Genomic DNA, 15,445 nt, shown 5'->3' with positions numbered 1-15,445 from the left:
CTTACGTCCAAGTTTTTGGTTTGAGATGCTGAGTAGAATGTTGGCTACCAAAAGTGGTAGAGGTGGAAATTGGGGTGAGAATGGGGAGTACATAGTGGGAAAGAAAAGCATAGGGAGGCATAGAAAGGAGGGAGGGAGGAGGGGATGTCTGCTGCTAGTCATGTGGATTCGCAGATTTCACGGAACTGATTATCAAAGAGTGTATTTAGTATATAATAGATGAGTGTATACAGACCTCATTTAGCAAGTTTAATTTCAATCTACAGATGTATGAAAAGACATACCTTATCACACCTTCATAACTTCAAACTCTCTTGGAGGAGTCTGAGAATCAGGCCAAAACAATGCAATCCAGGCAGAAATGTCCTAATTGGAGGAGTTCTAGGCTGTCTGTTTTCTATTTTTTAAAGACTTTGAAAACACATAGGCACTATTTTTAAAAAGGAAGAACCTTAACTTCTTTCTAGAATGTATAAACTAATTTTGACTTGTATATTTTAATTTTTAAGAAATACATTAGTGGCTGAAATAGGCTGAAATATACAAATTCTGGATCTATGAAAAATAAAGACTGTTAAAGCAATGTCTTAGTTAGGGTTTTTATTCCTGCACAAACACCATGACCAAGAAGCAAGTTGGGGAGGAAAGGGTTTATTCAGCTTACTCTTCCACAGCTGTTCATCACCAAAGGAAGTCAGAACTGGAACTCAAGCAGGTCAGGAAGCAGGAGCTGATGCAGAGGCCATGGAGGGATGTTACTTACTGGCTTGCTTCCCCTGGCTTGCTCAACCTGCTCTCTTATAGAAACCAAGACTACCAGCCCAGAGATGGTCCCACCCACAAGGGGCCTTTCCCCCTTGATCACTAATTGAGAAAATGCCATACAGTTGGATCTCATGGAGGCATTTCCTCAACTGAAGCTCCTTTCTCTGTGATAACTCCAGCCTGTGTCAAGTTGACACACAAAACCAGCCAGTACAAACAACTATAACAGAATTTTTTCCCAGTAATTGAAAGAAATCTGAGTCACTGATTAGCTATTCGTATAGGTGGATTAGGAATATATGAGTAATCCATTGCTAAGTTTCAAAGAATTACTCCTGGCCATATTTTATTGGTAGTAGGTTGTCCCAAAAAATTCAGAGGACTCTAATCACCAAAAAAAAAAAAAAAAAAAAAAAAAAAGTAATACAGGATAAATAACCTTTTGAGGAATATATTAGACCTCAACAAAAAGGAAGATAAGGGCAACCCTGCTGGTAATTACGTATGTATGAGGCAGAGGAGTGATCTCCTGCCATCCAACCTATCGAAAAGGAAAAATGGTCATAGCTGAAGCAGGTGACAAAAAGACACAGGATCTATGAGAACTGACTGATGATTCTAACAGGAAGAAACAGTGGTTGGTTTTGGAACAGCTGCTGTACTAGGCTTATAAACAACAGCATTCATCATCAAAGGCATGTATCTACAAAGAACAGAAATTATAGGTAAAGATAAAAGGAAACTACCTGAGCATCAAGCAAAATACATCACAAAGTAAAACTGGTTTGTGAAAAATGGGTATAACAGGAAAAAATGTATACCTCAATCTACTTGGCTTTGTCCTAATGGAACTGTGGTCACTCCCTTGGCACAGAGTTCCTGCCATCCTTCACCCACTCGATATGGAGTTTTCTTTCATGCATCCTACCCTCCAGTTAAACTAGACTAGATCAAAGTTCCCATTTCAGCCTGGGCTTCCCTACTCTTGTTCTCTGTTCATGCTGACTGATCTCTGCCCTTGAAGAGTCTATCAATGCTTCTTGTTTACCTTTTTTCTCTTTCATTATTTCCTGATTCTACAACCACAAAATAGTCTTTGGATCCTCACTCTGCTCTAAATTATAACTCTTCTTATGTCTTCCTTATGATACCCCAAATTCCTTAAAGCAGACAGGTAATGGATCCTGCCTCTGGTTTCAATGTCATCAAAATTAAATGAGTAATGGAAAGTTTTTACATTAGAGATAAAAGCATTCATAGACAAAAGCCTTTAAAAGCACATACAAGAGTAAGTCTCTTAAATAAACATTTTTATTCAAATGCTTCTCTTCCGGTTGACGAAATAAGGCAATTTGTAAGAAATAACTAAGGGAATTATTCAATAGAGACAATAGTGAATCAAACTATCATCTAGAATTTCTAGATCCTGCTTTTTAGTCACTTAGGCTTTTTCTGGCTGCTTTCTCTGTATTTACTAGAGTGGCAAGAAGAATAAGCTCTTTTGTGATTATTTCAGATTTTAGCATCATTCAAAACTGTCTTCCCCTAAAAAAACATTCCTTTGAATATCATCCCTAGCCCTTACAACTTCACAATCAGTAACGATTTTCCTGATTCATAGAACACACACTATATGCCATGTAGTGCATATTCAATTTAATCTAAAAAGCAAAACTCTATTTGACAGATTTCTTTGGGTTATGAAACTATAGCCACTGGTCACTGCATAATCCCAACTGATTAAAAATATAGACGATTGTGGCTCACAATCATGTACAATGTGATCTGATGTGCTCTTCTGATGTGTCTGAAGACAGCTAGCGTGTACTCATACACATAAAATAAATAAATCTTTAAAAAATATAGATATTTCAATATATATTCTCCAGAGTAAAACATATCCTGAGGAATAGTTTATAAGAGTCTTCACCAGTTTAAAAAAAATCCAAAGTCTGATAGGCAAGAGGCAGTGAAATACTAAAAGGGCAATATTAAAGCTGACAATGGTGGTGCAGGCCTCCAATCCCTGCAGAGGCATAGGCAGGGGATCTCTGAGAGTTTGAGGCCAGCCTGTTCTACAGAGATAGTTCCAAGATAGCCAGAACTACACAGACAAACTCTGCCTCAAAACAACAACTAAACAACAGGGGGCAAAATTAAGTCTTAAGAAAAGATTCCCATGGAACACAAAAAGTTTAAACCCAGAGAATAATTTCTTAACCAGTAGAGTAGGCTGTTAGTCATACAACACACATGCTCTGAATCTCCTGCTCCAGTTATCCAACTTTTCCCTTCATGATTCACTTTTCCTAGTCTGTTACTCTACCTCTCATCTCCAGACTTACACTGGAACCTACTAGAAGAGAAACCTCGCTTCTAGTTACCAGCAGACCATGCCCTGTCAACGTTAACTTCTAGATATGGCATAAGGAATCCTTTTCTATCAATAGCTCCCCGTTCATTTAAAAACTTATAAACAATACAAAGAAGAGCTTAGAGCTGTAAATAAGAGCAAAGACTTCTTACTGTTGAATTTATTCTAAGTACTTTTAAGCCAACAGAAATAATGCTGGAGAAATTTCATGTGTCAATGCGTAGCCAAGAAATTTCAGGCTTTTCAGGGGAAGGCTATCCTTTACAAAACAAACATTAAGTAACCAAAGGAGCGGGTACACACCCAAACGTGCCTTCCCTGCAGCGATCATTCTCTACCAGGTGCTTCTTCTAGGGGTATTATTGCACTCGCAACCCGAGGGGACCCAGCCTTTGAACCCTAGCCTGTGTGTTTGCAGTTCTTCAAAGTTAGATGAGATAATAAACAAGGTTGTCCTTCCCTCTCTAGCGGTCACGTCATCCACCTGTTGCATCACCTGGAAAGTGGTCTTCGGATTCTAGGATCACCCCTGTGATCGCTAAATAATTCAACGGCGCTATTTTCTACATAAATTTTCGCTTCATTCATTTTTATGAGGATGCCTTGGAGGTGAGGGTGTATTGGCTCCGGTTCACCTTTGGGGAGCCGCTAGCATCCTCATCGGAGCTGTGACTTTCTAGACTTGAAGGGCTTGAGAGTTGTCGGAAGCCTCGAGCATTTGGAGACAGACAAGGGCCAGCAGGAGCAGGGCAGAGGGGAGCTGAGCAGCTTAGAGGCCAGGTGGCAGTTGGGAGGTCGCCCAGCGACCGAAGCTTCGCGGATAGGACACGGCTCATCCGCCCAGGGGTCGGGCCCACAGCCAGGGGAGCTGAGGGCTGGGACGAGGCTCCAGCCCAAGCCCTCCTTCGGACTGACTGGGACACCTCCAGGAGGCGCGCCGGCCAGTCTCGGGATTAGAAGACAGCGCGACTGTCCCCTCCCCCCACCCCTGAGAACTAAGCTGGAGGCGGAGGCGCGAGGCAGGAAGCTCCGGGCCGGGGTCCCGACCCCTGACAGGGCCGGCCGGCGCGGGCCGCCAGGGGACGTACTCACCATGTCGTAGACGTTGAGCACCACTAACTGGTTAGCCCCCATCCTTCTCCCCACGGCCGCCGCCTCGTCCTCCAGCCGCTCGGTCTCCGCGGGGCGGAGGCCGCTGCCACCCCCGCGGGCGCCTCAGGCAGGGCTCGAGCCGGGCACTAAGCGTCCAGCCCGGCCCACCGCAGCCGGGGCGGAAGCATCCGGCAGCCGGGACCGCTCCCGGGAGACGCAGCCAGAAACCTGTACGAGGACCGGGCCAGACAGGTGGAGAGGCAGCTCCAGCTCAGGCGCCTCCCCTCAGCCGCAGACACGTGGGGGAAGGCGGAGCCTGGGCAAGGGGCGGGCTTTAGGCACCCTGGAGGCGGGGCCCGGCTGGATCCAGGGATGAGCCCGCCTGCGCGTTGAGGCTCTCAGGCTCTGCAGCTGGAGACCTAAAATGGCGACAGGCTGGATGCCTCTTCACCCTGGTGGCTCGAGGTCGCAGAAAGACTACCGTTCCCAGAAAGTAGAGCGAGAACCCGCGATTCCTATTGGGCGTGTAAGCAGTCTGACTACATATCCCAGCATGCACCAGGATATTGTAGGCCCTCACGTCTCCCTGGGAGACTACAGTTCCCAGGATGTCATGCGAAGAGTTTGTTCAGGGAACCTTTGCTGTTCGTCCTTGGCGAGCAGAGACTCCATTTGCCTTTTAGTTTTCAGTGCTGTTTCTGGTGTTTGTAGCGTGAGATGTGAATCCAACGCAATGTGAAGAAGTGATGACTAAGTTTTCCAAAGCCCTTCTGCTTTTTTTTTATTTTTGAAACTATAGAAGTGAGGCAATAAAGGGAGGAAGGTTACCCTTGTAAAAGTAGGATGTAAGAAAGTCTCAGTTAACCCTCAAAACGGAATTCACATTTCGTGAATGACAGAAAGCTAGTCAAATATAAGAGAGCCAAGAATTCCAATTAGAGGAGACAAAAGTACATAGACATAAGACATGTTTTCTGTATTTAAGGAACAAAATAAAAGTTCTCTGTGGCTAGAATAGAATATAATGAGCAAAGAGGTCATCCGTGGACAGGCAGTTAAATGGTCAGAAGACATCCTGAGTTTTCAGTTAACTGAGATTGAATATCTATTTTACATTTTAGATTTATCAATTGTGTGTGTGTTTGTGTGTCTCTGAGTGTGAAAGAGTGAGACAGAGAGGGAAAGACAGAGAGGCAGATACAGAGAGGGGTGCAGGTGACCAAAGAGGACAGAGGGCAGGGATGCTCTGCAACTGAAGTTATAGGCTGCTGTAAGTTGCTTGACCTACGTGCTGGGAACCAAACTGAGATCCTCTGCAGAGCAACAAGTGCTTTTAGTGGGCAAGCCTCCTCTCCAAACTCTGAGGTTGGATTTTAAATGAAGAGTTGGTAGGGTTTGAGCCAAGAAACGACATGAATATGTACATAAGTCTCAAAAGATTTCTTGAGAGCTAGAGAGAAGGCTCAGTGATTAAGAGCACTGGCTGCTCTTCCAGAGGTCCTGAGTTTCATTCCCAGCAACCACATGGTGGCCTACAACCATCTATATTTGGGATCAGATGCCCTCTTCTGGAATGTCTGAAGACAGATACGATGTACTCAGATAAATAAAGTAAATAACTTTAAAAACTTAAACATTACTTGAGTTTCTGTGTGAAATTTTAATGAGGCACGGGAAATAGAAACATGACGATTAATGTGGTAAATTATAAAAGTGGCTTCTCAAATTATATATGACCTTTGATGCCTCTCTCTACTGTCTTTAGCAAGCCTTGACTTGATTTGGTCAGTGGGATATTAACAGATATAATGCAAGAGATTTAAAAAGCACTTTGGATTTGTGGCTTGGTTTCTCCCTCATCTTGGGAGTCTAGTGACCAGACTTATATTAAAAAGTGTGGACATTATATTTGTTGGGGGAGTTAGGGGTAGTCTCAAAAATAGGTCCCTGATGGTTGACACATTTGGGTAGATAGTATGCTATTCATAATACATCAAATATTTGAGGGAGAAGTAGGTTAGAAAGGGAAATGAAATTACTGTTAGGTCATGTTATACTTTCAGTGTCTTTTAGAGGCTCATGAGATGTTGAGTAGGCATTTGCATAAATGAAATGGAGTCACAACCATTAATCTGACTAAAATAATCATTTCAGTAGAACTTAAAGCCTAGAGACTTGTTGGGCAGTCTTTCTGTTGCTGTGATAACACATGTTCTGACAGAAAGCAGCTTAGGGCAGAACAGGTTTAGGGGTCACAGTCTATCACTGAAGGAAGAAGTCAGGACAGGGCACAAACTTAAAGCAAGCACCTTGGAGGAGCAGTGCCTGCTGGCTCAATCACTGGCTTATGGTTGGCTAGCTTTTTAAATGAAATTCAAGACAACCTGTCCAGGGGATGTGACACCCAGGGTAGACTGGGCCCTCTTATATCAATTAATTAAGACAATACCCACAGACTAATTTGATAAAGGTAATCCATTAATTGGGACTTCTTTTGCAGATGACTATAGGCTATGTGAAATTAAGGGTTGAAGCACTAGGAAATATTGAAAAAATGCAGCTGGAAAGAAATATTAAAAGGGGGAGAAGGTGGATGGTCAGGCTAAAGAAGGCAATATGGGGAGGACAACTAACATGAATAGCCTTTGGAAAAACCATATGGAAATGTACTATTGTAAAAGCATCATAACATTATTTAACATTAACATTACACTATTGCCAAGACTATTGGTTATTATTTTCGTTTTGTTTTGTTTTGTTTTGTTTTTGAGACAGGGTTTCTCTGTATAGCCCTGCCTGTCCTGGAACTCACTTTGTAGACCAGGCTGGCCTCAAACTCAGAAATCTGCCTGCCTCTGCCTCCCAAGTGCTGGGATTAAAGGTGTATGCCACCACACCTGGCTTGGTTAGTTTTTTTTAAAGATTTATTTATTGATTATATGTAAGTACACTGTAGCTGCCTTCAGATACCAGAAAAGGGAGTCAGATCTTGTTACGGATGGTTGTGAGCCACCATGTGGTTGCTGGGATTTGAACTCCGGACCTTTGGAAGAGGAGTTGGGTGCTCTTACCCACTGAGCCATCTCACCATCCCCCAAAGATTTATTTTTTTATGTATGTGAGTACACTGTAGCTGTACAGATGGTTGTGAGCTTTCATGTGGTTGTTGGGAATTGAGTTTTAGGACCTCTGCTCACTCATGTCAGCCCTGCTAGCTCAGGCCTTGTTCACTCCTACCCAAAGATTTATTTATTACTATACATAAGTACACTGCAGCTGCCTTCAGATGCACCAGAAGAGAGCATCCGATCTCATTACAGGTATTTATGAGCCACCTTGTGGTTGCCATTGGTTGCTGGGATTTGAACTCAGGACCTTTGGTCAGTGCTCTTATCTGCTGAGCCATCCCACCAGCCCTACTTGCCATAGCCTTACAGAAAGGCCTTATTGCCAAAAGCACCACTTATGTCATCAAACGTCGAAAAATGGATCTGTTGGCCAACTAGAAGCTTCCTCCCTACTGACTAGTGTTCATGGTACTGAGGTGTATTGGTCATGATACCAGAGGAGAAAAGTAACCATCAGTCTGACCTAGGTACAATCCTGGTTGCCACAGTAGCAGCTTGGCTACAAGACACATGATGTAATGAGGCAGCAGTGGCACAAAGTTACAGGGGTAACCAACCACAGTTTTCTTATTTATTTATTTATTTATTTATTTATTTATTTATTTATCTATCGATCTATCTATTTAATCTGGGCTTATGGATTGCTCTGTGAACTGGAACTCAAACCTCAAACTCTTAAAGTGGNTAATCTGGGCTTATGGATTGCTCTGTGAACTGGAACTCAAACCTCAAACTGTTAAAGTGGCTAAGAAGCTGCAACTCAATAGATCATAGACCCAGGGGAAAACCCTACTACTATCACTTTGCAAAGGAACATAGTAATAAAATGAGCCCTGAGGATAAACTGTTATGTCTATAGATCAGTGCTTTACTCACCCCAATCTCAGAAGTTTCTTCCTGCAGTAGATGGTAATTGATACCCATAAATGAGCAATGCACAAATTGACATGGACTAGCAATAGTAGAACATAGGATGAAAGAATATTTGACATAGTTATCAAGAGACAGATCAATTTCTGAATGTTGTGGCTTAGACCTGTAATCCTACCAGTTGGGAGCCTGAGACAGGGGAATTACCACGGAGTTCAAGGCCTGCGTGGGCTATGTAGTGACTTCTAGGCCAGTCTGGAATACAGTGTGAGATACTGTCTCAAAATAAATTGAGTAGAGTAATACAAATCTAAAAAGGAATCTGAGAATGTGGTTCAGTTGATAGAGTGCTTGTCTAATGTACATAAAGCAAGTGTGTTTGATCCACAGCATTGTGTAAAGCTGGGTATGGTAGCTCCCTGCCTAGCACTCGGTGTGGGGAGGAAGTAAAGGCAAGAGTATCCAGAAGTTCAGGGTCATTTTCAGCTATCTGGTAAGTCTGAAGCCTGCTGAGGTCTCTGTGTGACCTTCTCTAAAAAGGGAGGGAGAGTGGGAGGGAGAGAGAGAGAGAGAGAGAGAGAGAGAGAGAGAGAGAGAGAGAGAACGAGAACTAAGGTGTGGGAGATCCAGAAATAACTGAACACCAAGGCTTGGTGATCAATGAAGAGAGTCTGGAATTTAAACTCTTCCTCATCCTCCTCTTCTTCCCCCTATTCTCCATCTTCCCTCTATTCTCCTCTCTTCTCTTTTAGGTTTTAAAACAGGATTTGTCAGGTGCTGGAGAAATGGCTCAGCGGTTAAGAGCACTGACTCTTCTTCCTGAGGTCCCGACTTCAACTCCCAGAAACCACATGGTAGTTCACAACCATCTGTAATGGGATCTGATGCCCTCTTCTGGTGTGTCTGAAGACAGCTACAGTGTACTCATCTACATAAAATGAATAAAATCTTAAAAAAAAAAAGACAGGATTTGTCTGTATAACAACCATGACTACCCTAGAACTTGCTTTGTAGACCAGATCTGCCTATATCTACTGCTGTGCTGGTATTAAAGGCATGAGCCATCAGGCCTGGCTTGAATTTAAAGTTTCTGAAGATGGAATTCAACACCGACTACTCATGTTCACATGCATAGATCAGTGCTGCTCTCAGTCTTGGACAAATAGTCTCTTTATTGCAGCAGACTTTTTGTTTGTTTGTTTGTTTTTCGAGACAGGGTTTCTGTGTGGGTTTCTGTAGCCCTGGCTGTCCTGGAACTCACTCTGTAGACCAGGCTGGCCTTGAACTCAGAAATCTGCCTGTCTCTGCCTCCCAGGTGCTGGGATTAAAGGCATGCGCCACCACTGCCTGGCCTGCACTAGACTCTTAATTGGTCAAAATGCCCCAGTGTCAGAGGGTTAGTGCATTATCAGTGGGACAGTGGAGTGCTGAACCTTAAGTAAGACATTTGTATCATCCTCTCTAAAGTTTTGGGGGGCATCACAGTAGAGAGGATGCATATTAGTCACCGGTCTCTAGGTTCACTGAGTGTGTAGATTGTAATAATTTACAGTCTGTAGTCCAACTAATCAAACCAGTCTGAGAAACAGAAATGTGTTTCTGTCAACAACACTGGAAGGAGTTGGACGTCTGAAGAGCGCTTTGACATCAGGCACAGAGATGCAGAATTTGGAGTTTGCCCTGCTGGGTATCAGTGGCTCTGGCTGTAGTTCAGTCTTTCCTATGCTTCCTTTCCTTCCTTTTAGAATGGTAAGGTAGCCAGGCAGTTGGTGGGACAAGGTATGCCTTCAATCCCAGCACTTGGGAGGCAGAGACAATCAAATCTTTGAGGTTAAGGTCAGCCCTGTCTTGAATAAGTAAAATAAAACAAAACTATATATATTATATATATATAAATATGTTATATGTAAATATATATTATATACAAATATATATTATATGTGAATATATATATGTATATATTCAGTGCCATTAGATTTTGGAAGTATGTAACTTTTTAGTTTTACAGGTGTTTACAGTTAAGAGATTTCCTTCAGTCTCAGAAAACTTTGGACTTTGGATTTTTAATGTGTTGAGACTGTTGTAGATTCTGAGGACTTTTGAAGTTGTGCTAAATGCATTTTGCATTATGATAGTTCCTATAAGGCTATTGGGGTGGGGGAGGCAAGGGAGTGGAATGTGGTGGTTTGAAGGAAAATGGCTTCCATAGGCTTATACATTTGAATGCTTAGTCTCCAGTTGTGGATGATTAAGCTGTGGCCTTAATGGAGTTGGTGTGGCCTTGTTGAAAGAGGTGTGTCACTGGGTTGGGCTTTGAGGTTTCCAAAGACAATGCTAGGCCCAGTGTGTGTCTCTCCCTGCTGCCTGTAGATCAGGATGTAAAGCTTTCCTCTACTGCCCCAGCACCATGCCTGCTTCTGTAAGTTGCCTTGATCATGCTGTTTTATCGCAGCAACAGAAAAGTAACTAACACAGGTAGGAAACAGGAACTCCTTTCTCTTGTCTCCTAGTCTCTTCCTAGAACCTAGTCCTGGAGGAAGCATCCAGAGAGCCTCAGTGTGGCAGAAATGAAGTTTGCCCAGCACTGGCCACCTGCAACAAAGAGCAAATCATAGAAAGATAGTTCAAACAGAAACAGTAGTAGTTTTGACTAAACTATTTCTTATATCCTGGAAGAACCAATTCCTTATGTCCAGGAGGAAACAGTCCAAACTGTGGGGAGTGTGTCAAGTCCTGAGTGAATATGTATTTGAGCATGTTAAGCATGCCAGTGCCATGGGAATGGAATGGCTTCCCCTGGTGTGTGCATGTTGACAGAAAATACAGACTACAGTTTTCTCTTCCAGGTGAATGGAGGCTGACACTGTCCCCTACAAAGACCTCTACAGCGATTAGCTAACTTGCCGCCTCCTTGTTTGTGTGGTACGTAATCAGTGTGCTGTGTCTCTAAGCCACTGCTGCTATGTCTCCCCCTGAGCACATGGCCCATCTGATACTGGTTCTTCTGTATTTGTATCTGCTGTTGCCTCAATAGGTCAACCCCAAAGCCATGACGGTTTCAAAAGCTGGTAGAATTTAAGTCTATTGCCTGCTATGCTTTCCTGGAAAGCAAATCAGCCCGCATGAACAGCAGCTTAGAATGAACATTATTTCTGTTTCCAGAGTCAGGGAGTAACTAGGGCAGTTTAAGTGAATGCTTCCTACCCAAGTCTATTGAATTACTGCCTTCTGCACCAGCAGAGTCCAATACCTATGGATTGGCTGAGGAGTAGAGACAGGCTTTCATGCTCACCATGTTGCTCGGTAAGTGGGAGGTTTGAATTTGATGCCTCCTAGCCTCTTTGTAAGGCTGCTCCTGAAATAGTAGCTGCTTATCCCAGAACAACTGTTGCAAAAGACAGTAGGTGAACAACCAAGTAGGAAGCCCCATATCGGAAGTGGCCTGGAATCCCTTCTGCTTTATTCTAGTGGTTATGCTAAGTGTGAGCAAGGTGAAGGGAGAGACTACCAAAGTGCATGGGTACCACAAGGCAGGTCCCCTAGACTACCTCAAAGAGTGTGATGGTTTGTGTGGGAAATGGCCACCCACGCATTCATGATCCCGAATATTTGGTCCCCAGCTGGAGGCACTGTGGTAGAGTTCTGTGGAGCCCTTATGAGGCTGGGTCTTGCTGGAGCAAGTGGACTTCTGGAGATCAGGTCTTAAGGACTATAACCTGGCTCTACTTCCATCTCACTTTCTGTTTCCTGACCTACTGTGATGGGAGCGGTGACACCCACATACTTCCACTGCTGGGAACAGCACCATACCCGCCTGTCATGTGGACAGCACCTCTCAAACTCTGAGTGAAAAATGAATGTTTCCTTTCTCAGATACCTGTTGACAGATGTTTGTTTACGCTTATAGAAAGTTTGCCACACCCCTACCGAGGGAGTGACTGAAATGCAGACTAAGGCCTTCCAGGTTACTGGACTCCTTTCTGACCAGTCCTGGGGACTATTTGGGAGGTCACCTGTGCTCCTCTTGGCTCCCTATGGTTCATGCTCTGCTTAGATCCATCACTACTGGCTGAATTCACTGACTAACTCAGTTGAATTTGAAGCCAGTATTGAAGAATAACACCCAGTTTCACTAGTAGATCTTGAGACTGTCCATTTTCAATTTCAAAAGTGCCAGCCACCCAAAGAGATAGCACAGCTCAGAATGTCAAGGGATCCCCTTTAAGTCTGCATGTTTTTAGTTGTGGAGTGACTTTTGTCAGTGGTGACCACCAGCTTGTATCTTCCCAGATGGAAAGGAGAGTCACTGAAAATAGCTGCTCATGTTACCACTACTGTCTGTATCTGATGGCAGTGATGGCTATAATCAACTCCCCTAGGCTAGTGGAGTTTTTGTTGTTGTTGTGTTGTTGTTTTTAGAAGCTGGGTTTCTCTTTGTAGTCTAGCCTTTGTTTCAATTCCCCATCCGCTCTCTCTGCCCTGCTCCTGAGAAAAGGGATTAAACCTTTTTTAAAAAAAGTCCTACAGGGCAGTGGTGGTTCAAGCCTTTAATCCCAGCACTTGGGAGGCAGAGGTCAAGGCAGGCAGATTCCTGAGTTTGTAGCCAGCTTGGTCTACAGAGTGAGTTCAAGGACAGCAAGGCTACACAGAGAAACCCTGTCTTGAAAAACTAATAATAAATTAAAAAAAATAAAAATAAAAATAAGTCCTTTATTTTCCTTTATTTTTAATTTTCTGTGTATGGGAGTGTTACCTGTATGTACATGTTATCACTTTCATGCAGTACTGTTAGAGGCCAGAAGAGGGCGATGGATCCCCCAAAACTGGAGTTACCATGAGTTGTCATGTGAGCGATGGAAATCAAATCATTCTTTTTTTTTTTTTTTTCCTCGTTTTGATTTTTCAAGACAGAGTTTTAGTGTGTGGCCCTGGCTGTCCTAGAACTTGATTTGTAGATCAAGCTGGCCTCGAACGCAGAAATCTGCCTGCCTTGGCCTCTGCCTCCAAAGTGCCGTGATTAAAGGTGTGTGCCAACAACTGGTAGCTTCTTCTTCATTCTTAATTGGTACAGTAAGACACAGGGACCACAACAGCACTGATGTCTAGACAGTATAATCTTCTCTCTCTCTCTCTCTCTCTCTCTCTACACACACACACACACACACACACACAATTATTTTACATTAAAAATTTTTTTTTAGATATTTTCTTTATTTACATTTCAAATGTTTTTCCCTTTCCTAGTTTCGTCTCTGAAAGTCCCCAACATTTCCCCCACACTCCTCCGCTTCCCAACATACCCAGTCCCATTCCTGGTCCTGGCATTCCACTATACTGGGGCATAGAGCCTTCACAGGACCAAAGGCCTCCCCTCCCATTGATGACTGACCAGGCCATCCTTTGCTACATATATAGCTAGAGCTACAAGTTCCACCATGTGTTTTCTTTGATTGGTTGTATAGTTCCAAGGAGCTCTGAGGGTATTGGTTAGTTCATATTGATGTTCATGGCTTGTGCTGTAAGATCAAGAATCCACAAATGGGACCTCATAAAATTGCAAAACTCCTGTAAAGCAAAAGACACTGTTTTAGTTAGGGTTTTACTGCTGTGAACAGACACCATGACCAAGGCAAGTCTTATAAAAAAACAACATTTAATTGGGGCTAGCTTACAGGTTTAGAGGTTCAGTCCATTATTATCAAGGTTCGAGCATGGCAGTATCCAGGCAGGCATGACACTGGAGGAGCTGAGAGTTCTATGTCTTAATCCAAAGGCTGCTAGTGGAAGACTGATTTCCAGGCCACTAAGGTGAGAATCTTATACCCACACCCACAGTGACACACCCATTCTAACCAGGTCACACCTATTCCAACAAGGCTACACCTTCAGATGGTGCCACTCCTTGGTCCAAGGATATACAAACCATCACAGACACTGTCAATAAGACAAAAAGGCCACCAACAGATTGGGCAAGGATCTTTACCAATCCTAAATCTGATAGGGGACTAATATCCAATATATATAAAAACTCAAGATGTTGGACTCCAGAAAATCAAATAACCCCATTAAAAAATGGGGTACAGAGCTAAACAAAGAATTCTCAACTGAGGAATACAAAATGGCTGAGAAGCACTTGAAAAACTGTTCACCATCTTTAATCATCAGGGAAATGAAAATCAAAACAACTCTGAGATTACACCTCACACCAGTCAGAATGGCTAAGATCAAAAATTTAGGTGACAACAGATGCTGGCGAGGATGTGGAGAAAGAGGAACACTCCTCCATTGCTGGTGGGATTGCAAGCTGGTACAACCACTCTGGAAATCAGTTTGGTGGATCCTCAGAAGATTTGACATAGCACTACTGGAATATCCTGCAATACCTCTCCTCCTACCCAGAAGATGTTCCAACTTGTAATAAGGACACATGCTCCACTATGTTCATAGCAGCCTTACTTATAATAGCCAGAAGCTGGAAAGAACCCAGATGTCCCTCCACAGAAGAATGGATACAGAAAATGTGGTACATTTACACAATGGATTACTACTCAGCTATTAACAATAAATTTATGAAATTCTTAGGCAAATGGATGTATCTGGAGGTTATCATCCTGAGTGAGGTAACCCAATCACAAAAGAACTCACATGATATGCACTCACTGATTGACCCATCCAGCAGGTCCAGTTATTTGAGGGTCTCCAGGGGACCTTCTCCTAATAACCAAATGGGGGGTAGAGAGAGATGAGAACCTTGTGCAATGAACGACACACATGGAAGCAGTCTGAGTAGCATCAAGGTCCCACAGTATTAGCCAGGCCCAAGGTTTAAATGCACAAGCAAAAGGGGAAGTACTTCTCAGCAGGAGGGATGGGGCAGCGGAAGTTTTTCTTTTGGTGACTACATGGGGGAAGCAGGAACTTGGTGGTATCAGGGTACATCTTGAGGTCAGGACATCCAGGCGCTGACTTAGGGCTGGAACAATCTGTGGTTGTTCTTGGAGCGGTGTGTCGGTGGCCCGCTTTTGACCCCCTTTTCTTCTCGGGGTGGGGAGGGAGAGGCCCAATTCAGAGATCAGGATAATAGTGTTGTCTTAATAGCTCCCAACATCTCCCATTTAATATTTTTATAAAGGCATATTGTATAATAAATTTGTAGCCACGTTTTTAACGACCACCTAAACGTCTGTTTGCTCACCAGGTGATTCTCTAAAACCAC

The 15,445-nt window shown here is 43.3% G+C and overlaps 1 protein-coding gene across 3 annotated transcripts in view; it reads right to left on the bottom strand.

Annotated features, from left to right (window-relative positions):
* The window catches only part of Desi2 (desumoylating isopeptidase 2), a 50,209-nt gene extending 45,437 nt beyond the window's left edge, over window positions 1-4,772 (bottom strand). For 2 of the 3 annotated variants that reach the window (XM_029476481.1, XM_029476484.1), the window contains exon 1: window positions 4,232-4,690. In XM_029476481.1, the coding sequence (XP_029332341.1) occupies window positions 4,232-4,273 (42 nt within the window). In that variant the 5' untranslated portion in view covers window positions 4,274-4,690. Of the gene's footprint in view, window positions 1-4,231 lie in introns of all 3 variants that reach the window. The other variant, XM_021167083.2, reaches the window with a different exon arrangement.
* Window positions 4,773-15,445: the final 10,673 nt, after the last annotated feature.

Source organism: Mus caroli, chromosome 1 (genome assembly GCF_900094665.2).
Source record: "Mus caroli chromosome 1, CAROLI_EIJ_v1.1, whole genome shotgun sequence".
Taxonomy (NCBI): Eukaryota; Metazoa; Chordata; class Mammalia; order Rodentia; family Muridae; genus Mus; species Mus caroli.
Note: the sequence above shows the minus strand (reverse complement) of the source record. Positions and strands in the feature narration are given on the sequence as shown.